Source organism: Salvelinus sp. IW2-2015, unplaced genomic scaffold, assembly GCF_002910315.2.
Source record: "Salvelinus sp. IW2-2015 unplaced genomic scaffold, ASM291031v2 Un_scaffold1137, whole genome shotgun sequence".
In the NCBI taxonomy this organism is placed as follows: Eukaryota; Metazoa; Chordata; class Actinopteri; order Salmoniformes; family Salmonidae; genus Salvelinus; species Salvelinus sp. IW2-2015.
Window position 1 is genome coordinate 132,983 of NW_019942749.1, and position 26,228 is coordinate 159,210.

The 26,228-nt window shown below is 45.4% G+C and overlaps 1 protein-coding gene across 1 annotated transcript in view; it reads right to left on the bottom strand.

The window, feature by feature from the left end:
• LOC112069865 (transcription factor SOX-6-like) overlaps nucleotides 1–26,228 on the bottom strand; it is a 259,626-nt gene that overhangs the window by 49,765 nt on the left and 183,633 nt on the right. Inside the window, 2 exon segments of the mRNA XM_024137247.2 lie at nucleotides 1,567–1,646; nucleotides 6,971–7,091. Coding sequence (XP_023993015.2) covers nucleotides 1,567–1,646; nucleotides 6,971–7,091 — 201 coding nt within the window.

A 26,228-nucleotide genomic window follows, 5' to 3' on the forward strand; every position in this document is an offset into this window, starting at 1 on the left:
GCCTAACCTTCAGATATATGGCTAGCCCATCTGACCTAGAACACAACTATAAATAGACACTCAGTAGGCCTAGACTGTGCTAACCTCAAGCTTTCTCTATGATACGCAAACAGAGAGTAACACACACACACACACACATACTCACAGACACACACGCAAGAAGAACATGAGCAGACTCATCCCACACCTTCCACGTTCCTGATTGTTCTTCCCATGGCTGCATGGCTCGCTGCGTGATAAAGCAGGGCTCTCCAGCTCCAACTGCAAGCATTGTTAGAACTTGCCAAGGCTCATTAATGCTGAGAGCGATAAGCTCTGAAGGACAAATTGTGCTCATGTATCAGCAAGAAGAAAAAGTTACAAGACACTTTCCTCTCAGCCTTCCCCTCCTCCTAGTCCTGTCTCCCTCTGGTTTTGTTTTTCTTAATGTTTAATTGCTATCAACAGCTTATCACTGGTGTTGACAAAACAACGGCCACAAAAAGCAGGCGCTTGGAGAGCTGTTTTTAATTCTTTCGCTCTCCTTTCTCCTTTGTTTCAAAGGCAGAACATTAAAGTCTACTGACGATCCTTATTCAAGTAGTTTCAGATAGCCTTAAATATTTATGATTACACAGTTTCAAAAGATATCCTCAATCTTCATACTTCACAGAACTGCAAAGGGCGCTTTGATAATTTCTTAAGCAAGCAGGCAGGAGTAATAGCATTAGTGTAATTGTACAGAGGGTTTCGCTGCTTCCCATAGCCATTCTGTGTAGTGGTTATGTAAATAGAACTCAGAGAAAGTAACCTGGGGAATACATATTGTCAATTTGGATAGAAAGAACATGCTCGGGCCTGGAGAGGAGCCGGATAGTAATAGTGATAATAATTATAACGGTAATGACTATGAAGATGGAACCCAGATAATTATCTTTATTAAACAGTATAGCCTGGGGTTAGCCCCTGACCCCAGTTCAGCTCTAACAGCTTCATGTGAACGCTCCTGCAGGGCTTTGGAGCCTATCCCAGCATTCTCTCCTTCTGTTCAGGAATCAAGCTCTCTCTCTCTTTCTCTCTCTCTCTCGCTCTCTCTCTCTCTCTCCCTCTCTCTCTCTCTCTCTCTCTCTCACGCTCTCTCTCGCTCTCCTGCTCTCTCGCTCTCTCCCGGTCTCCCGCTCTCCCGATTACATTTAGACTGCACACCCCTCTGTCTGTGCACACAACACATACAGCTTTAGGTCATACAGTGTAATGCAGGAACATCAGAGGTCTGTATTTAACTTTCCTAATACAGTAAATAGTCTCTGTCTGATAGATTCTACAGGAGGTGATTAAGGTAACTGGAGTGATTTTCATTCCCTCTAATAACTATTATCATCCTAACTCCCATCTCTGGTGGAGCTATGGGGTTAAATCCTCTATAAAACAGGGTAAACTGCATGTGTAAGGTGATAAGCTTGTAGGAGCTAGGGCCTCCAGGATTATTTAGTGTGCAGCTCMTTACTTAACATACAGCTGCTTAGCCGTTAYTCTGCCCTGGGCTTGGCAGGCGTCCTGAGCAGCATTCTTTGTCGTAGCACATACCTGAAGCTGGAGGGGGCTGAGTCCTGACGCTGYCGCAGCTGCCATTGTGGATGGAATGAACTGCACCGGGTAGTTATCACCTGTCGGGGGGAGAGAACAATGTGCACAGGTTGAGACAATGAGCTAAGGGAGCCGGGCCCACAGCAGCCAGGCATGTGCCAACACAGTCCCTGGGCCCTCCTCTCCTCCTCTGGGCCCTCGGCTACTGGCCCAAACATCTGCACCAACAAAAGGCTCAGCTGGGCCGACTGGAGCAGCATTACTCAGAAACGTATCCCTCCACCACACTACACCCCTCCTCACCACCCCCCTCCTCAAACTCCCACTCCCTGCTCTCCATCTCCACGCTGGAAAACAACAGGCACTATGAAAGGTGTGCGTGTGTGTGTGTTAAATATCTGTGTGATTATAAGTGATTACACAGAGGAAGTAGCATGTTCTCTCAGGCATTTGCTATTGTTTGACACAACATTGTTTGTTTGGCAGTGAGAGTTTTGGCAGACAAGAGGGAACAGTGCTTTAAGAAACGAGTTAGAACAAGTGTGTTGTTACAATAACACGGTTAACAAATACAATTTTTATCTTGGTATCACATCAATCTAACCAGTATGAACTACTATTTTTATATAATTTTTTATTTTATTGCTTTACAGTGCCTTGGCAAGCTGTCAGTGAGTTTGAAGGACAGGTATGTAGTAGGTGGAGTCTATATGATTGATGTTGTGGGAGCGTTGAGTGTGTCACTCAGTACCAGAAGCCTTTACACTCAGCCCAGTGTGTTCAGACAGACAGACAGACAGACAGACAGACAGACAGACAGACAGACAGACAGACAGACAGACAGACAGACAGACAGACAGACAGACAGACAGGAAACGACGACAGAAGACAGAGAACGACAGACAGACAGACGGACAGACAGACAGACAGACAGACAGACAGACAGACAGACAGACAGAAGACAGACAGACAGACAGCACGACAGACAGACGACAGGACAGACAGAAACAGACAGACAGCAGCAGACAGACAGACAGACCGACGACAGACAACAGACACAGACAGACCAGGACACGACAGACACGACAGACAGACAGACAGACAGACAGCAGACAGACAGACAGCGAACACCCAGTGAGACGGGCCAGGCCAGTAGTGTAGCCTACTGGCGTGAGGGGAGTGGAGAGGAGAAAGCGGAGAAGGAGTGGAGAGGGGGCGGAGGGGAGTGGGAGTGGGGTGATTGAAGCATGCGTACTGAGGGGAATTGGCCTAGTTCAGACCCATTCCGCCTGTCACTTCATATAGAGCCATTAAGCCACAGGCATGAGGGTACATGTCATACTTGTCTTTTGTGGAAGACACATTTCAGTTGAATGCTTCAGTTGTACTGACTAGGTATCCCCTTTCCCTTTCCCCTTTTTCTTCCTCCTCTCACTTTGCAATTTGTACAGCACAGGACATTGTGATACAGCCGGGAAATTCAATCCCCATTTAGGCAGGGGCAAATAAATCAGGCCAGTGAAGTGATTTCAAATTGTCTCGTAGGAGGGGTGGGTGTGGGTCGTTACTACCCGCATGGCCTTTCTCTCATTGCAGCGTATGTCATCCCTCTCTCTGTGCAGAGAAGGAGTGGGGGAGTTCTGCCTGACTTCAGGGGGGGCTCAATGACAAGTCATGTGAAACCAGGGAGGAAGTCATGTGAAACCAGGGAGGGGTCAGCTGCCAAGAGAGGACACCACCGGCACTGTACTGGGGGGTCTGGAGGGAGGTCTCAGGGGGGTCTAGAGGGTCCAGGGTTGTATGCAGACTCCAGTAGACTGGGCGTGCTGCCAGCCTGGTGTCAGTAATGAAAGAGAACCAGGGTTTCAAAGTGTGCTGCTGTCCTGAGGATGGCTGATCCCATGGTCAGGCCTGGGTGATGGATATCTAGGAGGGTTAAACAGAAGGAGCCAGATGATGCCATGGCTGTGTCAGAGCTGGGTACATAACTCTGGCACATGGAGAAGGCACACTATGGATCGGGTGTTTGTTGTCACTCCTGGAACTGCTGAGGGATGAGATKGATGGATTCCCTTCATCATGACAAGTCGGCTGCCGGAGCCCTGATGCAGCACAGTGACCACTGTGATCCAAACAGGATCTCTCATCCACAGTGAACCAARCTCAAGGGTGATTTATGTCCTGTCAGAGCTTACATACAGACGGTCCTCCATAGGAATCAACCAGTAATTTACCTCTGATATGGTCGGTACTACCAACWAGACCAGTATCAAAGACATTCCCTGTCCAACAAGACAGATGGGGCCAACGAGCCGCTACCTGTTCAACATCATAATGCTATAGAGAAAGTGAAAGCAGAGACAGACAGGAGCTGCTGAATAATGTTTAAAGGTCTCTGTCTGTGATGGTAATGTTGGAGAGAGAGGCTCATCTCATCCTGCATTCCTTTCTCAGCCAGGTGTCATGCTGAAAAACGGGCCCAATTAAGTGGAGTTGTGTGGGACTGAGCGGCATCGGGCCCTGACCCTCTTTATCGATGAGCACCCTCATATCTAGTGCAGGGCCCTCCAGCTGCCTGGAGCCTGGGCTTGAGGACACCACAGCCTGAGAGCCTGGGCTCAACACTAATGAAAAGGAGTGGGTAGGACCATAGAGCAGGGCCTGATGCAGGAGAAGGGAAAAGCCTCTCTCTAACAGAGCTCTTCACAACTGGGCACCTGATGCCAAGGGCAATCTAAAATATTCTGTCAGAATACTAGAGTTCTTTGAAAACAAGTGGCTCTGGAATGAATGTTCAATTACTAACTCTATGCCCTATTTCACTTTCTCTGTTTGAAGTGCTWACAATGTCTCTATCCAGCTAAACAAGGTGGTGAGAAAGTTGGTGCTGAACAACAATAGAAGGCCTAACACTTGTGAGCATGAATGGCTGACACAGATTCCATGGAGCTCTAATGCAGCTACTGTATTCAGTCACAAGAGGGACAAGTCCATCAGTTATTGTGCGGCGGCAGAAACAGATATGTAGCAGCAGTCATTCCAGCTGGATGTCTATGTGTGTCCTCATCATAGCATAGGGACCCAATGACCATGGAGWCATTCTGCAGGACCATTAGACTACTATCAGAGTGAATGTCTCTGTGTCCATGTAAACAGAGCGAGCTGGCGTCTATTTGTTTAAAGGATGACCTGCGTCTCTGCTCTGCCATGCAACGTCAGGGCCATTGAGCACAGTGTGCAGAGGGAGAGATGGCACGATGCTACGACGCTGGCAATAGCTCTGTCGTCGTGGCAACACCGCGGGGTCAGGGTCATAAGCAGTGGTCCCTGGGAGGGTCTGTCTTATAAAGATGACATTAGATTAGTGTGCCCTAGCGTGGAAGTGAACGCTTGGCCACTTCACTTCACAAGTCTTCATGGTGAGTGGACACAGCAGCATCCTCTGATCTAGCAGACTGGTCATAAGGTAGGATCTTGCGTTGGGGGTTGAGGATAATAGAGACGTTAAGCTACTTCAGTTGATGATGGTAGTCATTGGTAGTCATTTTCAGACCCTTTTTCCTTTTCTTTATGAATAACTCATGAATWATTCAGGGWTTGTGTKTACACATGGCGACCCATGCATGCCKTGAGTCCATAATACCTTCTGGTATTTGTACTAAAACATTTTCCATGTCAAATGTATTAAAGAAATCGACAGGCAAAAGAATCCCCTCAGGCGCTGTGTTCCAGCTGACATGCCTCTGTAGTTCCAAAATAGCTGACTWTTTTTTYCATCCTGTGGCTTTATAGTAAATGTATTAGCTGCACTACCACACCTTTTAATGTTCTGCTATTTACCTGCTGACTAGACTAGCCAATCTTACTCCACMYCCTCTGCCTTCCTCCATGTCCTGAAGTTACCTCAATGTTGTGATACGACGCTAACAACAAATGTATTTGTGAGAGCATTCAGGACAGACAAAAAGAGGCCTGGACTTTCCCTCCCCCCAGGTCGGTCAGGGAGATGAGAAAACCCTTGCATGTGCAATTTTACTTTACTTCCAGCYGATAKTCAATGTTCAGCAAGAATTAAAAGGAATACCCAGCCATAGAGCTAAGGGGAGAAAGGCTGTGTGCCTGGGTCCACTCCAGGTCAGGGATCTGCCTGAATATTATTACAGAACCCAGAGTGAACACATCTTTAAATTGTCTGCAGCAACATGAGCAGGAAGTCAAACAACAAGTCATATGCAATTTCTACAAATTTGTTTTGGGATGTGGAATGTGTTGCGTGTGGAGCCATTCTCTTTCTCCGTTCATGCACACAAAGGGAGAGTGAGGCAAGCTGCTACAGGCAAGGGGAGGAGAGGCACCTCCGGGAGGGGGCCTTCACCCTTCATCCCCCAGGACAAATTACTGTATGCCTGGGAGAACGCTTGCCTCCTCCTTCTGTCTCTCTCTGTCGGTCTCTGTCTCTGTCTTTGTCTCTGTGTTCTGTCTGTCTGTCTGTCTGTCTGTCTGTCTGTCTGTCTGTCTGTCTGTCTTTCTGTCTGTCTGTCTGTCTGTCTGTCTGACTGTTCTCTGTCTGTCTGTCTGTCTGTCTGTCTGTCTGTCTGTCTGTCTCTGTCTGTCTGTTCTGGATGAGTGCCATGTGTCCGCTCATCTCCATAAGAGATAGAGAGGACAAGACACTATCTCAGGATAGTATGTCTGGACATTAATACTGTACTGTTTCTAGTGCTATCACATTCCACCATAATGCGGTATGTTTAAATTGACATCTAAGCTGGTACATAATCCTTTGAGTGATTGATGAGTACAATGAGAGAGTGGGAGAGGTCAGTGAGTCCTTAGGAGAGTACTGTGTTACTGCAGCAGGCAGTTCCCTCAGCAGATTCTTCCATAGTGATTACAGCCAGAGAAGTCAAGACACTTTCATGTTGAAAAGCTGTTTACATTCCAGTGCTCCTTTACTCATATCTATTGTTGAACAGGCATGCTGCCTTGGAGTTGAACACAGAACACTCCCCAAGGCTTGGCTCCATTTACAAGGTGACATAGAGTACTGTACGTCATCTGCCTTGGCCTTACTGACTACACTTTTATTTGATGCCGTATGGAGACTGGGATATGTGTAGTGTAAGGATCCTATGAAATCTGGGGCAGTGAAAATGAGGACTGAAAAAAAGTATTACTTACATGAAATACATTGCAAGTAAATGTATGAAATATATAACCATAATAAATGTGGGATAGAATATATTGGGAAAGGTCCTTCATCAATAAGATGACCCATGCTGTTAAAATGAACCTGTGTCTGTGAGGAGGAGAACTGCATGTACATAACATTGAGAAGTAGACAGAGAACAGGACAGACAGAGACACAGGAAGAAACAACAGAGAGAGAAAGAGAGGAGCATACCTGGCTTGTAAGATATTCCCGGTGGGAAGAGAAAGCCCTGCTGGGCTGCGGCGGCTGCTGCCAGGGTTCGTTGGTCGTGTGGAAAAATRGGGATCATGAGCGGAGGCATGTGACCCTGGACCTGCTGAACAGAGAGAGAAGCTGAGATCAGACAGAGGCCTAGCTGAGCTGCAGACACAGAGCAGCACACTGAGGCAGGCAGGCAGGCAGGGGGAGAGGAGAGGAGAGGGGAGCACAGAGCAGATCACAGCCTGGCCTAACACGTCCTGACAGGGGGCTCTGCGGCTCTGACGGCCCTCGTGTGCTCACACAATACCTGGCCCGGCCGCGTCTGTTCCTAATCCCCCCAACACTATTTCACAACGGAACATCAAAGGACCCAGCCGCACGCGCATTGTCCCCCCCCCCCCAGAGGGTATGACACGTGAGAGGCAAAGGACGGGAGGTTACAGATGTATTTGAGCACCTGTAGAGGTCTGTATGGTGTGTGTACGGTGTATGTAGGTGTGTGTACGGTGAGTGAGACTGGTATGTGAATAGATCAACACAATGTCCTTAGGCTGTTCGCTGTAGTGTCGGTGGTGAGGTGAGATGAGATGTCGAACCATAACACTGTAGTGTCGGTGGTGAGGTGAGAAGGTGAGATGAGTTTGACCATAACACTGTAGTGTCGGGGAGTGGGAGATGAGATGTCGAACCATAACACTGTAGTGTCGAGGAGAGATGAATGTCGAACATAACACTGTAGTGTCGGTGGTGAGATGGGAATGTCGAAACATAACACTGTAGTGTCGGTGGTGGAGGTATGAGATGTCGAACCATAACACTGTAGTGTCGGGGAGATGGAGATGAGATTCGACCATAACACTGTAGTGTCGTGGTGAGGTGAGGATGAGATGTCGAACCATAACACTGTAGTGTCGGTGGTGAGGTGAGATGAGATGTCGAACCATAACACTGTAGTGTCGGTGGTGGGTGAGATGAGATGTTGAACCATAACACTGTAGTGTCGGTGGTGAGATGAGATGTCGAACCATAACACTGTAGTGTTCGGTGGTGAGATGAGATGTCGAACATAAACTGTAGTGTGCGGTGGTGTGGTAAGATGAGATGTTGAACCATAACACATGTAGTGTCGGTGTGTGTGAGATGAGATGTCGAACCATAACTGTAGTGTCGGTGGTTGGATGAGATGTGAACCATAACACTGTAGTGTCGGTGGTGTGAGATGAGATGTCGAACATAACACTGTAGTGTCGGTGGTGTGGAGTGAGATGTCGAACCATAAACTGTAGTGTCGGTGTGTGGTGAGATGAGTATGTCGAACTACACACTGTAGTGTCGTGGTGTGGTGAGATGAGAATGTCGAACCATAACACTGTAGTCGGTGTGTGAGATGAGATGTTTGAACATAACGTAGTGTCGGTGGTGAGATGAGATGTCGACCCATAACACTGTAGTGGGTGTGAGTGAGATGTGAATCATAACTGTAGTGTCGGTGGTGAGATGAGATGTGAACCATAACACTGTAGTGTCGGTGGTGAGATGAGATGTCGAACCATAACACTGTAGTGTCGGTGGTGATGATGAGATTGTCGAACATAACACTGTAGTGTCGGTGGTGAGATGAGATGTGAACCATAACACTGTAGTGTCGGTGGTGAGATTGAGATGTCGAATCCATAACACTGTAGTGTCGGTGGTGTGGTGAGATGAGATGTCGAACATAACACTGTAGTGTCGGTGTGTGAGAGAGATGTCGAACCCATAACACTGTAGTGTCGGTGGTTGAGATGAGATGATCGAATCATAACACTGTAGTGTCGGTGGTGAGATGAGATGTCGAACATAACCTGTAGTGTCGGTGGTGAGTGAGATGTCGAACATAACGACTGTGTTGTCGGTGGTGAGATGAGATGTCGAATCATAACCTGTAGTGTCGGTGGTGAGATGAGATTGTCGAATCATAAACCTGTAGTGTCGGTGGTGAGATGGAATGTCGAACATAACGCTGTAGTGTCCGTGTGTGGTGTGAGTGAGATTGTTTGAAGACACTTAGTGTCTCGAGTTCGAACTCCGTGTAGCGGTTGTCATGACTCGTTTCGTAGTGTCGGTGGTTGAGATGAGTCTGAATCCTGACTGTGTACGTGCTTGGTGGATGTCATAACACTGAGCTGTGTCGAATCTATATCATACGCTTGTAATTCATTTGATGTCGCTCGGTGTTGGTGTGTATGAAGGTATTGTACGCACTCATAACGCTGTAGGTGTCGGTGGTGTGTGTGAGTGAGATGTCGAACCATAACACTGTAGTGTCGGTGGTGAGATGAGATGTCGATCATAACGCTGTAGGTTGTCGGTGTGAGATGAGTGTCGAACATAACCTGTGAGTGTCGGTGGTGTGGTGAGATGAGATGTGAACCATAACACTGTGTGTCGGTGGTGAGATGAGATGTGAATCATAACCTGTGTGTCGGTGGTGTGGTGAGATGTCGATCACTACTGTAGTGTCGGGGTGTGAGATGAGATGTAGAACCATAACACTGTGAGTGTCGGTGGTGAGATGAGGATTGAACATAACGCTGTATGTCGGTGGTGAGATGAGATGTCGAACATAATGTGTAGTGTCGGTGGTGAGATGAGATGTCGAATCATAACGCTGTAGTGTCGGGTGGTGAGATGAGTGTCGAATCATAACGCTGTAGTGTCGGTGGTGAGATGAGATGTCGAACCATAACCTGTAGTGGTCGGTGGTGAGATGTAATGAGATGCGAACATAACACTGTAGTGTGGTGGTGAGATGAGATGTCGAACCATAAGACCTGTAGTGTCGGTGTGAGATGAGATGTCGAACCATAACGCTGTAGTGTCGGTGTGAGATGAATGTCGAATCATAACACTGTAGTGTCGGTGGTATGGTGAGATGAAGATGTCGAACAATAACACTGTTGATAGCGTCTGTGAGTGGATAGAGATGTGAACCATAGATGGTAGTGTCGGTGGGTGAGATGAGATGTGAACCATAAACACTTGAGTGTCGGTGGTAGATGAGATGTTGAACCATAACACTGTAGTTTGGTGAGTGAGTGAGATGTCGAACCATACACTGTAGTGGTGGTGGTGAGGTGAGATGAGATGTCGAACCATAACACCTGTAGTGTTGTGGTGTGGTGAGATGAGATTGTTGAACCATAACACTGTAGTGTCTGGTGGTGAGATGAGGATGTCGAACCATAAACTGTAGTGTCGGTGGTGAGATGAGATGTTGACCATAAGACTGTAGTGTCGGTGGTGTGTGAGATGAGATGATTGAACCATACACTGTAGTGTCGGTGGTGTGGTGAGATGAGATGTCGAACCATAACACTGTAGTGTCGTGGTGGTGAGATGAGATGTTGAACCATAACACTGTAGTGTCGGTGGTGTGTGAGATGAGATGTCGAACCATAACACTGTAGTGTCGGTGGTGTGGTGAGATGAGTGAACCATAACACTGTAGTGTGCGGTGGTGTGTGAGATGAGTTGCGAACCATAATGTAGGTCGGTGTGTGTGAGATGAGTTCGAACCATAACACTGTAGCGTCGGTGGTGAGATGAGATGTTAGAACCATAACACTGTAGTGTCGGTGGTGAGATGAGATGTCGAACCAGTAACACTGTAGTGTCGTGGGTGAGATGAGATGTCGAATCATAAACACTGTAGTGTCGGTGGTGTGAGATGGAATGTTGAACCATAACACTGTAGTGTGTCGGTGGTGAGTGAGATGTCGAACCATAACACTGTAGTGTCGGTGGTGAGCATGAGATGTTCGAACATTAACACTGTAGTGTCGGTGGTGAGATGAGATGTTGAACCATAAACTGTAGTGTCGGTGGTGAGATGAGATGTTGACCATAACACTGTAGTGTGTCGGTGGTTGGTGAGATGAGATGTCGAACCATAACACTGTAGTGTCGGTGGTGTGGTGGAGATGGTGAACCATAACACTGTAGTGTCGGTGTGGTGAGATGAGACTTCGAATCATAACACTGTAGTGTCGGTGGGTGAGATGAGGATGTCGCATCATAACCTGTGTAACGTGTCGGTGGTGAGATTGAGATGGATATCATACCACGCTGTAAGTGTACGGTGTGGTCGAGATGAGATGTCGAATCATAACGCTGGTACGCTCGTGTTCGGTGGTAGAAGATGAAGAGTTGCATCAGACATCCCATCTACTACCCTACGCCTGTACCGTGGTCCGACTGTGAGGTATGAGATGGATCGATATCATAGACGCCTGAGTAGTCTCCTTCACCTACCTTCTCTTCTGTAACCTCTTCAACATACCTCCTCTACGCGTCTGCGTATGGAAACCTCACACTCCTCCTCTTCCCTCTTCCTGATACCCGAGTCTTACACTGTCCTCCTCGTCATCCCATCACTCTTCTGTACCTCCTAATATCATCTCTACCTCTTCCCTCTCTCCTGTACCCTCTACAAGCCTACTCCTCTCCCTCTCTCCTGTACCTCTTTCACGTGGCTCGTTCCCTGCGAGCCTTCTCTCGATGAGATAGGTAAGCATTGCTTCTCCTCGTACCTCTATCTCTCTCATCATGTAACCTCTTCACCCTCCTTCCTCTAACTTTTTCTGTACCTCTTCACTCCTGCCTCTCCTCTCTCAATGTACCTCTTCACTCCTCCTCTTGCCTCTCTCAATGTTACCTCTTCCGTACTCCTCATGTAACCTCTCACTCCTCGCTCGTCCCTCTCTCCTGTAACCCTCTTTCACTCCCCTCTCCCTCTCTCCTGTACACTCTACTGCCCTCCTCTTCCTCTCTCTCCTGTACCTCTAACATCCTCCTCTCCCCTCTCTCCTGTACCTCTACACTCCTCTCCCTCATTCCTGGTTTCTCCTCTCGCTCTCCCTTCCTCCCACACCTCCCCTTTCATCTTCTCCTGTATCCGAGGCGACAGGTGCTCTGTCCTCCTCGTCCCTGGGCCTCCTGTAATCCCTCTTCACTCTCATCCTGCGCTGAGCCATGAACAAGATGTCGACCCTCTCTCCTCCACTGCTTCAGACGTAATTGGGAGGCTAAGGCTGAGGTCCGGGGCCTTGGCACGTCAGCGGAACAAGGAAATATGAGTGAGCCAGGCATGGGTATTCGGGTGTGGAGCCTGGGCGGCCAATGGATGGCGGCCTGGCGCCCGCAGAGAGAAGAAGCTCGGGAGCCGGGGCGAGGGGCGTCAGGAGTGTGTCCAGAATTCGCTCTACTTGAGTCTGCGGGGAGAACAATACACAATCCAATGAGTTAGCTAATACTTGTGTTTGGCCTGGATAAAGATGTTGTGCTTTCATCACTATAAATGAGGATTCCATAACCGGTAGAATCTAGGAGGAGACATACAGTTAAAGTCGGACAAGATTTACATACACACCTTAGCCAATATACATTATAAACTCAGTTTTCAGCTTTGTGAATGGTACACTCCATACTTACTTTGGTTGTCGCCTGTATAAAGTCCATTTTGCCACAACTTTGGAAGTAGCCTTGGGGGTCCATTGTCCATTTGGAAGAACAACCCATTTGCAAACCAAGCTTTTAACTTCCTGACTGATGTTTCAGATGTTCCTTCAATCTAGTCTCACATGAATGTTTAACGACTTCCACTCAATGACGCCGATCCTATTAAATGATAGTAAAGTACACGGAGTCCAATTGCGAAGCAAAGCACCCCCACGACTTAACATACATGCTTCGCCAACCCTTACGACACGAGCTTCATGATGTTGGGGATACGCTGGTTTCTTCGCGCTTGCCAGCCTCCTTCCTTTTCCCTCCAAACATACCAACGAAGTGGGTCATATGGCCACCTAACAGTGTCCATTTTGTTGTCTATCGCAGGACGAGTACGGACATGCTGCCTAAGAGAGGATACGATATTTGTCCCATGTGCAGTTGCAAACCATAGTCTGGCCGTTATGGTCGGTTTTGGAGCAGTGCGTGTCTTCCTGCCTGGACGCGGCCTTGAAGTATCACAGAATGTTGTGGATTGCGTAACGAATATAGGATCTCCTGTTTTACTGCTGGGATTATAAACGATAACCCTTTTGAGATACCTGTTTCCTTCCAGATCTTCCACAAGGTCCTTTGCTGGTTGTTCTGAAGATTGAGTTGCACTTTCAACCCATCGTCTACAGCGAGATCAGAACGCGCTCCTCCTACGAGCGGTACATGGACTGTAGATACGCTGCGGGGTCCCCATGGGTGTTTACACTTGCGTACTATTGTTCTTGTACTATTGTTTTGTACAGATGAACGTGGTACCTTCAGGTGGTTTGGAAATTGCTCCCAAGGATGAAACCAGACCTTCTGGAGGTCAACGAAATTTCTTTCTGAGGTCGGCTGATTTCTTTTGATTTTCCCATGATGTCAAGCAAAGACGTGCTCTGAGTTTGAAGGTAGGCCTTGAAAATACCATCCACAGGTCAGCGCTCTCAATTTGACATCAATTTGACTCAAGAATGAGTCAATTAGCCAAACAGAAGCTTCTAAGCTGACAGAGTAATTTTCTGGAATTTGTCCACAAGATGGTTTAAAGGCAAAGTCAACTTAATGAAATTAATGATACAGGTAAAGTTTATAAGTTGAACAGTAATCTGTCTGTAAACAATTGTTCGGAAAAACTATTACTTGCTGATCATTGACAAAGTAGAAAAATGTTCGCTACACCCGGACTTGCCAAACTATAGTTGTAACAAGAGAAATAACCTGTGGAGGTGGTTGAAAAATGAAGACTTTTTAATGACTCCAACCGGGAAGTGTTTTGTAAACTTCCCAAGCGCGCGCAACTGGTAGATTATCACACATTCTAGAACAAAGAGAGAGCACACTACAAAGTATTGAGTGGAAACTAGAGAGAAAGAGATTGATGACTAGCCAACACAGTTCTATGAGGTAGAGGAAGGTAACAGAACCAGTCCCAATAAGTGTCATGACAACAATGTCGCACCTGGCACTCTGAGAGAGAGACATGTAGAAGCAGAGACAGATACAGAGAGGCCGCGCAAGTGTCATTTGGTGAAAAGGAGAGGAGAATGAGCTAGGGTAAAGTGAGCCTTTCAGCAGTCCAGGTTGTGTTCCCCACAGAAGAGGAGACATCCAGTGGGCTCCAAGGTGGTGTCCAAGCCCAGTCTGAACGCCCGCTGGCCCTTGCTTGTCTCTGGAGAAAGAGCCCCTGCTGGGCTGGGAAAACGACAGGGCCATCACTAACTAGGCAACGGGAGTCACAGAGCTGATACCCGCGGGGGAGAGAGAGAGAGAGGGTAAGACGGAAAGAGAAAATCAATGGAAGAAGAGAGACAGATGCAGAGAGACAGAGAAGGGAAAGGGAAGAGAGAGTCAGAGAGACAGAGACAGAAATTAGACAGGGAAGACAGAGAGAGAGAGACAATGGAAGACCACCAGAGAGAGAAGACAGCGGGAAGACACAAGAGAGAGACCAGGGGAAGAAGAGAGAGAGACGGGAGAAAAGAGAAGACAGGGAAGAAAGAGAGAGAGAGAGAGAGAGAGAGAGAGAAGAGAGTAAGCAGAGAGAGAGAGTAGAGTAGAGAGACAAGACAAGACAGAAATAGACAGAGGAAGACAGAGAAGAGAGGAACAGTGGAAGACACAGAGAGAGAGAACAGGGGAAGACACAGAGAAGAGACAGGGGAAGAAGAGAACACGACAGGGGAGAGACACAAGAGAGAGACAGGGGCATAGAAAGAAGAGAGAGAGAGAGAGAGAGAGAGAGAGAGAGATGAGAGAGAAGAGACAGACAAGACGAGATCAAGAAAATCGACAGGGGAAGACAGAGAGAGAGAGACAGTGGAAGACACAGAGAGAGAGGCTCAGGGGAATGACACAGGGGGCGAGACAGGGGAAGGAAGAGAGAGAGGACAGGGGAAGTACAAAGAGAGAGACAGGGGGAAAGATAAGAGAGAGAGAGAGGATGAGGAGGCGAGAGGAGATGGAGAGGAAGTAGGAGAGAAGCGAGGAGGGAGAGAGAGAGAGAGAGAAAAGAAGAGAGAGAGCGAAAGAGAGCAGAGAGAGAAGAGAGGGGGGGGTCCATGTGCGAACCGCCTGGGACAGCAATAACACGCAAAGAGCAGAGACAAACAGACAAACGAAGCAGAATGTCAAGAGAGGGCACAGAATGGATGAGAACAAAATAAAGAGGGGTGTGGTCTTAGCATGGTAAACCCAGGAGGATACAAGGAACACAATAAAGGAGAGAGAGAAAGAGATGACAGTAAAACCATTGTCATACAGGTGCGCATACTCCAGACAGTCTTGTTGAAGGCAAATTGGCCCTAAGCACGCAGACTTCAAGAATCTTTTAATAGCCATGAAAACGGGGCTTAAATTTGTACCAATTAATGGAGTCATGTCCATTAGGACTAGTGCTTCGGCGAAATAGTTCAGACCCCGTGATTCTTACACACACTTCTTGTTACAATTACAGCCGTTTATATCTAAATTAATTACTATTTTTCCTCCCCCCCTCATCAGTCTACACACATCTCGCTCTAAGATCGGCAGTTGGTGGTCATGAGATGTGCAACTCTTAGAATCGCTGGTACAGTGTCTCGGTACTGGTAAGGTGTGGTGGAATTTTTAAGCTGATAATCCAAAGAAAAAGGCAAAAACAGTTTTCTTTGGACATTTTGGACTAAAATTTATAAACAATTAAAATATCAACATTTACATAAGTATAGAACACCTTTACCAATACTTTGTTGAAGCACCTTTGGCAGCGATTAACAGGCCTTGAGTCTTCTTGGTTATGAGCTACAAGCTGCACACCTGTAAAACTCTGGGGGAGTTTCACATCCCATTCTTTCTGCAGATCCTTTCAAGCTCTGTCAGGTTGGATGTGGAGCGTTCGCACAGCTATTTTTCAGGTCTCTTCAGAGATGTTCGATCAGGTTTCAAGCCGGGGTCTGGCTGGGCCACTCAGGGACAATTTCCAGAGCATTTGTCCCGAACCACTCTGCGTTGTCTTACTGTGTGCTTAGGGTAGTCGTTGTCCTGGTTGGTATAGGTTGACATGTCTCGCCGGGGTCCAGGTTCCTGAGAGAGGTACCTGAGCGGCTCTGGATGGCAGAGTAATTGTCATCAAAGGACTCTCTGTATTTTGGCACCGTTTCGAAATCCTTAACCATCGACTCCGGCCGAACCTCTAGGGCATGTTAGAGTCATGGTGGTTCCAAACGCGCTTCTCACATTTAAGAATGATGGAGGCCAACTGTGTTCTTGGGGACCTTCAATGCTGCATACAATTTCTGGTACTCTTCTCCAGATCTGTGGCCGTCTCTGAGGTCTCTGTCCTCCTCGAGGCCTCATGGCTGTGTGGTTTTGCTCTGACATAAGCACTGTCACGGGTGGGAACCTTAGAGTACTAATAGACAGAGTGTCCTTTTATCCATCAAGTTGTAGAAAACATCAAGATGATCCAATAGAAACAGGATGATTCTGAGCTCAATTTCCAGTCTCATAGCGAAAAGGGTCTGATACTTACTGTAAAATAAGGTATTTCTCTATTTTTTGGGGCTAAATTAGCTACAATTAGCAATCGTTTTTTATGGGGTATTGTGTGTAGATTGATACAAAAAAAAATAATCAATTTTAGAATAAGGCCTGTAACCAGTACATTTTTTGGGGAAAAAGTCAAGGGGTCTGAATACTTTCCGAATGCACTGTGTCATATAGGTAGGTCATATCACAATGGACTTATGGTTGGAGAATAGTTAGGTTCAGACATCATCTTGATTGAATCACCATAATGGTTTTTCATGGATGGTGCCAGGATAACTGATACCCAAGACATATTCTAAAACCCCTCCCACGCTAATATTTAAATCCAAAGCCAACGGGGGGGGGCAAAAAGCCCATTTGAAAAAGAAAAAATTCCCTATCAATTTTTTCCCCAATACTGGAAAAAAAAAAAAAAAGAAGTTATCAGTAAAATAGAGTTCTGGAATGGCACAGCTATTTAAACTAAATCACAAGCACAACAACACTAACTTTACAGGTCACAAGAAAAGAGTTACGAAAAATCACTTAGTGCCAGTTAATTTGTGATGTGAGGAACATTTCCTCCCGTAAACCTAAACTCCTGTGTTCTATATTAATAAATACCTTCAGCTCTCAGACATGCTGTGGAGAGCATATTGAAATCGCTTATTTTGCATCCGTGCTAAAGATCGTAAGTTGTGTGACTGTGTCTAAATGGTTATTCCAGTGTACAAGGGAGGAGGGTCTATCTAGCAAGGACAGAATATCATCCATGTTAGGTTACAGAAGACTTGCCACCAGATGGTTTGGACGTTTGTTTACTCTTGATTTACCTTCGATCAGAGACTCAGTTAAAGCAAGAAGTTCTTGGCACATAAGGTCAGCCAGGAATACTATACAGAAGTAAGGTTCAGCCAGTGATACTAAGTTACAGGTTAAGTCAGCCAGTGAAATAAGTACATAAGGTCAGCCAAGTGAATACTAGTACATAGGTGCAGGCCAGTGAATACTAAATACATACACGGTCAGGTCCAAGTGTTGAATACCGTAGTACCCATGATGTCAGCCAGTGAATACTAGTAACAGTCTAGTATCAGGCCTCAGTGAACATGACACAAATATTAGTGTACAGCCAAGTGTATACTCACACATTATCGGTCAGCCAGTGTATATAGTAAACATAAGGCAGCAGGACTACTAAACACATAAGGTCAGCCAGTGCATACTTATACATACAAGGTCACCAGTGAATACTAGACATAAGGCTCAGCAGTGTAATACTACTGACATAAGGTCAGCCCGTGAACTACTTAAGTAACATAAGGTCAGCCAGTGAATACTAGTACATAAGGTCCCCAGCCAGTGAATACTAGTACATAAGGTCAGCCAGTGAATACTAGTACATAAAGGTCAGCCAGTGAATACTAATACATAAAGGTCACCAGTGAACACTAATACCCCATAAGGTCAGCCATGAATACTAATACATAAGTCACCAGTGAATACTAATACATAAGGTCAGCCAGTTTGAATACTTAATACATAAGGCAGCCCGTGAATACTAAACATAAGGTCAGCCAGTGAATACTAAACATAAGGCAGCCAGTGAAACCAAACTCTAATACATAAGGTCAGCCAGTGAAGTAGCTCCATACATAAGCTCAGCCAGTTGAACACTAAATACAAAGGTCAGCCAGTGAATACTAATACATAAGGTCACCAGTGAATACTAATACATAAGGTCACCAGTGAATCTCATACATAAGGTTCGAGGTCCAAGTGATACTAATACGAAGGGTCAGCCAGTGAAATACTAATACATAAGGTCAGGCTCAGTGAGTAACACTAGATACAGCTACAGGTCAGCATCAGTGAATAACTAATACCATTTAAGGTCAGCCAGTGACACTAAATACATAAGGTCAGCCAGTGAATACTAATACATAAGGTCCAGGGCTCAGTGAACATACTAATACATAAGGTCAGCCAGTGATAACTAGTACATAAGGTCAGCCCAGTGAATACTAGTACATAAGGTCACCAGTAAATACAATTACATGAAGTAGCCAAGTGAACACTAATACCATAAGAGTCAGCCAGTGAATACGTAAAACATAAGGTCAGCCAGTGAATACTAAATACATAAGGTCAGCCGTGAAATTGACTCAGATGTACATAACGAAGTCCAGCCAAGTGATATCTAATACTAATATGGCAGTCCAGTGAACACTAATCATAAGGTACAGTCCTAGTGAATACTAAATACAATAAGGTAGCTCAGTGAATACTAATACATAGGTCAGCAGTGAAATTACTAGATACACATGACAGGTCAGCCAGTGATACACTAGAAGTAAGCGTCAAGCAGGTGAATACTACTACATAAAGCGTCAGCGCTGTTGTTGTGTCGGTGGTAGTGAGAGGCCCGAACGCCGTCGGACGACACATGGTTGACATCATAAAAAAAATATTAAGCATAAACGCATCTATCACTGGCCTAACCGGTCGTGACTGTCGAGAGATGAATTTGCCTCAGAACCAATCAACAGCAAACACGACTGCAGTTACTCAAGAATAATTCAAGACGTGCACGGGGTCGGTGGCGTGGAAGGAGATATGTAGATGAGATTATTTTGAAATGTCGAATATAAACACTGTAGCCGTCGGTTGGTGAGGGATGAGAATGTCGAGGACCAATAGAGTACTGGGTAGTTGTGGTTAGTGAATGAGATGTGAAACTCATAAGCTTGTTCGTGTGTCGGTGGTGAGAATGAGAGATTCCGAATCATACAACGCTGCTGGTAATAGTGTCGGTGGTAATGGTGGGTGAGATGGACAGACGATGTGAATTCATTAAAACATACTACCAGTTGAATATAACACATAAGGGTCAGCCAGTGAAATACTAGTGGACATAAGGTCAGTCCAGTGAATACTAATACATAAGGTCGTAAGCCCAGTGAATAACGTACAGCAGGGTCTTCATGGTCGGTCAGGAGTGGAATACTACTTAATAAGAGGTCAAAAGGTGAATATCTACTGTACTACATAAGGTCAGCCAGTGAATACTACAATAGAGGTCAGCCAGTGAACCACTAACCACTAATCAGCTCATGGTGAATACTACTGACATAAGGTCAGCCAGTGGAATACAAGTCATAAGGTCGCACGTGAAAAATATCATAAGCCTGTGTGTACTGGGTGGTGAGGATAGATGTCCGAACTAAACAGAAACTGTAGTGGGAAAAATAACAGGTGAGGAATAAAAAAGATGAAAAAGAGTACATAAGGTCACGTCCAGTATGTTAGAGTAATTGTCGATCAACGTTACAACACTTAATGGTAGGGTCGTAGGTCCAGTGAAGGTACTAACACATAGGTGAGTAAGGTCAGAACCAGGTGAATCAGCTCAAGTGATCAGAGAGTAAAGTAGCCCACTAGTGAAAATACTAATTCGTAGGAACACTAAGGTCAGCCAGTGAATACTAGGTAATAAGGTCAGCCATGAATACTAGTACTATAAGGTTCAGCCAGTGAATACTAGTACATAAGGTCCAGCCAGTGAAATTACTAGTACAGTAAGGTCAGCCGTCAAAGTGAATACTAATGCATCCTATAAGTCAGCCAGTGAATACGGTGTTGTGAAGCAATGAAGGTAAGGTCAGCCAGTGAATACTAACATGCATCGACATAAAGAGTCAGCCAGTTGATACTACTACATAAGGTCAGCAGTGAATACATACTACATTTAACATTTACATTTAAGTCATTAAGCAACGCTCTATCCAGAGCGGACTATAAATACATAAGGTCAGCCAGTGAATACTAGTACATAAGGTCAGCCCAGGTGAATATAGTACAATAGAGTAGTGGTCGGTTGGTCGAGCTGAGATTCGATCCAGCATAAATGAAATCAATACACTAATACATTTAAGGCGGCTCAGTAGCCCGTAATGTAAACTAACACATTAAGGGGTTCGGGGTCGGAGCGCGGAGCATGTGAAATAGAGAATTAGCGCATCGAAAGATGCGGTGCAGCAGTCACACGGGAGACCTTGATACTGCATCATATGAGGTCGCGTAGCTGTCCAGTGAAATGCTATACTGAAGGTATCGAGTCCAGTGGAATACTAGGTACATAAGGCGAGGACCGCAGTGATACTAAAATACAGTAAAGGTCAAGCCAGTGATACTAGATGTAAGACAATATGTACGGTCACCCGCATACCAGTGAACACATACTAATACAATAAGGTCGAGGCCTGATGTAGTTGATCATACTAACACTCAGGTAAGGTTCAGCCGTGAATACGGTTAGTACATAAGGCCAGTTCCAAGTGAATACTAAACACATAAGGGGTGCCGATGGAACAGGGAATACTAGTTGTCGACAGAAGCCTCCATATAAACAGTAGCCAGGAATACTACTACATAAGGTCAGCCGATGAATACTAGTCCATAAGGTCAGCCAGTGAATACTAGTACATAAGGTCAGCCAGTGAAACTCAGTACATAGGTCCGCCAGTGAACTAAAATACATAGATGAAGTCAGCCAAGTGAATACTTAACGCATAAAGGTCAGCATGTTGAAAGTCATACTCAGTACAGTAAGGGCTAGGCCAGTGAATACGTGATACCATAAGGGTCAGCCAGTGAATACTGAGCTAACATAAAGGTCAGCCCACGTTGACATGACTACTACATAAGGCACAGCCAGTGAATACATAGTACTATTAGAGGTCTTAGGCCAGTCAATACTATACCATAAAGGCATCAGCACAATGAACTACTAACTATTACATAAGGTCAGCTATATGAACTAACACATAAAAGGGTGACAGCCCGATGTGAATATCCTAGTGGAACTAAGGTCAGCCCAGTGAATACTAACACATAAGGTCAGCCAGTGAATACTAGTACATAAGGTCAGCCAGTGAATACTAGTACATAAGGTCAGCCAGTGAACACTAATACATAAGGTCAGCAGTGAAATACTACTACATAAGGTAGCCAGTGAATTAGTCTACTTACGAAGAAATAAGGTCTAAAGGGCCAGTAAGAATACTATAGCACATACAGGGAACAGCCCATGATACTAGTCATAAGGGTCAGCCAGGTGGAAATACTACTATCAAATAAGGTCAGCCAGTGAATACTATACACATAAGGTCAGCCAGTGAATACTAAGTAGCATAGGCAGCCAGTGAAATACTAACACATAAGGTCAGCCAGTGAATATAGACAACATAAAGGTACACGCGCAGCTTGTATTGCAAATCTCACAAGCTTACAGTGTACGGAGGCAGCCATGAATATTTGATAGTGATTCAGCAGTTTACATAGAGAGTCAGCCTAGTGGAAATACTTAGGTAACATAAGGTCAAGTGCAGTGACATACTAATCATAAGGGTCATGCGCGCTAGACTGATATACAAAACACACCCTAACTAAGGTCAGCGCAGTGAATACTGACATAAAAGGTCAGCCATGAACCCACTACACACATAAGGTCAGCCAGTGAATCTAGTACATATAGGTCTAGCCATTGAAAATAGTACATCAAGGTCACCAGTGAAATACTAGTACATAAGTCAGCCAGTGAATATAGTACATAGGTTCAGCCAGTGAAACTAATACATAAGGTCAGCCAGTGAAACTCACCACAGTAAGGTCAGCCAGGTGAATACTAGTACATAAGGTCCAGCCAGTGAATCTAACACATAATGCCAGCCATGAAATACTAGTACATAAGGTCAGCCAGTGAATACTACTACATAAGGTCAGCCAGTGATACTAGTAACATTAAGGTCGCAGTGGAATACTAGTACATACAGTCAGCCAGTGAAATACTAGTAACATAAGGTCAGCCAGGAAATAACTATACATAAGTCAGCCAGTGAATAGCTTACACAGTAAGGACAATCAGCCAGGTGAATACTAGAACAGTAAGTCAGCCAGTGAATCTAGGTACATAAGGTCAGCCAATGTGAATACTAGTCATAAGGTCAGCCAGTGAAATAGTAACACACTAAGGTCAGCCAGTGATGACTAGTACATAGAGGTCAGCCAGTAATACTAACACATAAGGTCAGGCGAGTGATACTACTACATAAGGTCAGCCAGTGAATACTACCTACAGAAGGTCAGCCAAGTGAATACTACTACATAAGGTCAGCCAGTGAAGTACTAACCTAGCGATAAGGAAGGTCAGCCAGTGAAATACTATACTTAAGGGGGATCCCCCATGGTGTTCGCGAGTGACACTAATACATAAGGTCAGCCAGTGAAACATAACATATCAGGGTCAGGACCCCCCAATAAGTTTTTGAATACACTATATAAGGTCAAGCCATGAACTTCTAATACCGTAGTGTAGGAGGCAGTCGGCAGTGAATACTAATACAATAGTCCAGCCAGTGAACACTAATACTAAGTGTCACCATGAAGACTAACGGACATAGGTCAGGCCATGAAGATACACTAGATGACATAAAGGTTCAGGCCAGTTGAGATATAATACATTAGCAGGTCAGCCAGTCCTGAGAACTCACAACATTAGTATACATAAGGTCAGCCATGAAACTTACTGTAAACCTCAAGGGGTCAGCCAGTGAGATACTAGTACATAATCAGCCAGTGTAATCTAGTGAGTAAAAACATGTGTTCGGTGTTTAAGGTCAGCCATGAATACTATCATAAGGGTCAGGCCAGTGAATCTGTACATTATAGGTCAATCCAGTGAATACTAGTACATAAGGTCACCAAGTGGAATACTAATACATAAGGTCAGGCAGTGACACCTATACATAAGGTTTACAGTGGAGAGCCCTGGTTAGTGCATCTGAACACAGATGAGGTCAGCCAGTGAATACTAGCTAAACGATACGGTCAGCCATGAATGAGTACTAATACATAAGGTCCAGCAGTGGAACAACTAATCGACATTCAAGGACAAAGCCAGTGAAATCACTACTACATAAGGTCAAGGCACAGTTGAATACTAAAATACATAAGTCAGCAAGTCGATAAACCACACATAAGGTCAGCCAGTGAATTAACTACTACATAAGGTCAGCCAGTTGAATACTAATACAGTTAAGCAGCCAGTGAATCTAGTACACTAAGGATCAGCCGAGTTGAATACTAGTCCACATAAGGCCTCACCCAGTGAATAACTAAACATAAAGGTCAGCCAGAGCAATGTAAGCTGCATCCGGTTAATTACATAAGGTCAGCCAGTGAATACTAACAGGACATAAGGTCAGCCTAGAGAAATAGAGTACGGATAAGGTCAGCCGCCAGTAACGAAATACATTAGTACAGTAAGTCAGCCAGTTGAATATACTAGTACATAGAGTCAGCCATGTGAAAACTACTTACATAAGCGGTCAGCCAGGTGAACAAGCGAAAGGGCTAACCGCCTCAGACCAGTGAACTTGACTAATAACAATTAAAGGTCACCAGTGGAACAGACTCGTAACACAGTAAGGTCAGCCAGTGAATTACTAATACATAAGGTCAGCCAGTGGAATACTAATTACCTTAAGGGTCAGCCAGTGAACACTGAACACATAAGGTCAGCCAGTGAATGACTAACAATTAAGGTCGCCAGTGAATACTAACACGATAAGGTCAGCCAGTGAATACTAACACATAAGGTCAGCCAGTGAATACTAACACATAAAGGTCAGCCAGTGGAACACTAACACATAAGTCAGCCAGTGAGATCCTAAACATAAGGTCAGCCAGTGAACCACTACACATAAGGTAGCCCAGTGAATACTAATACATAAGGGTCAGTCCCAGTGAAAGCAGTGGCTCATCTACATAAGGGCCAGAAGCCAGTGACAGTAATACTGAGCTGAGGGAGGTCAGCCAGTGAATACTGTAACAGTAAGGTCCAGCCCAGTGAATACTAGTACATAGGCCAGCCAGGGTGAATATGACTAATACAACTTAGAGGCAGAGGTCCACAGTGAAAACAACTAACACATAAGGTCCAAGCCAGTGAAACACTAACACATAGCCATACCAGTGAACAATACTGAGACACTATAAGGATCAGCCAGTGACACACTAAAATACATACAGGTCAGCCAAGTGAACCACTAACACATAGGTCAGCCCAGTGAACTACTAGAACCCATAAGGTCAGCCTTGTAAGTGGACCGGATGGTGGAGAGAGGATGTCGAATCAAATTCAGAAACGTAACACTATAAGGTGTACAGCTTCGTGTCCGGTGGTGGTGGTGTGAGATAACTGAAAACGACATTAACTCAGCCAACAGTGAAAAATACTACTACGAGATAAGGGTCAGCCAGTGAAAAGTAGCTAATATACATTCGGTAGACCCAGTGCATAACCAATCAATACATAAAGGGGTCAGCACCTCAGTGAAGTAAGCTGTCCACTGCGACTAGACACATAAGGGCCAGGCTGCTAGTGAATACTGAACATAAGGTAGCCAGTGATACTAAATACATAAGGCCCGCCAGATGAATACTTACTATTCATCTGGAGGTGAGGTAACGAGCCAACAGTTTGTTGGAAAAAAATACTACACATAAGGGTCAGCTCAGTGAATACTACTCGCTATGAGACATAGCTCAGCCTCCAGTAACTAAGGTGGTGTCGGTGGTGATATGGAGATGTTGACGAACATAAGTCAGCAGGCCAGTGAATACTAGTCCTGAAACCATCACATTTACAGGTCAGCACTCTAGTGGTAGTGATCTGTGGGTGAGGTGAGGATTGAGACTTGTCTGATTATCCATAACACTGTAGTGTCGGTGAGTGGGAAGAGATGAATTGTCCGACACTGAGTGTCAGAATGAACATTGCCATATTACATACTGGTGGTGTCGGTGGTGAGATGTGGGATGTTAATAGACCATAACACTTGTAGTGTCGGTGGTTGAGGTAGGTGAGATGTGAACATAACACTGGTAGTGGTCGGGTAGAGGTAGAGTGAGATTTTCGAAAACCATAAAACTGTGTAGTGTCGGTGGTATTGAGGTAGGTGAGATGGTCGAACCATAACACTGTAGTGTCGGTGGTGAGGTGAGATGAGATGGTTGAACCATAACATGTAGGGTGTCGGTGGTGTGGGTGAGATGGAGATTTGAGACCATAACTCTGTAGGTGGTGTGGTGCGGGTGAGAGATGTGTTCCAATAAACACTGTATGTGTCGGTGGTGAGATGTGAGATTGTGACATAACGACGTAAGTGTCGGTGGTGTGAGTGAGATGAGATGTGAAATACTACACTGTGTGTCGGTGGTGTGGTGAGATTGAGATGTGAAACCCTCACATAATACTGTAGTGTCGGTGGTGAGATTGAGAGATGTTTGGACCATAAACACTGTTAGTGTCGGGTTCGGTGTGGGTGAGAATGAGATGTCGAACCATAAAGTTAACGTGTGGGTCGGGTGAGATGAGATGGTTGAACCATAACACTGGTAGTGTCGGTGGTGTGGTGAGATGTCTGTCGAACGCATAAACAAACTGTAGTGGTCGGTGGTGTGGTGAATTGATGATGTTCTGAACCTATAAACTGTATGGTCGGTGGTTGAGGTGATGAGAAGTTGAACCATATACCAACTCGTAGTGGTCGGTGGTGTGAGGATTGAGATGATGAACTATTAACATCTTAGCGTGGTGAGTGATGCGCATGATGTGTGCGGTGAGATGAAGATTGTTGAACCATAAACTGTAAGT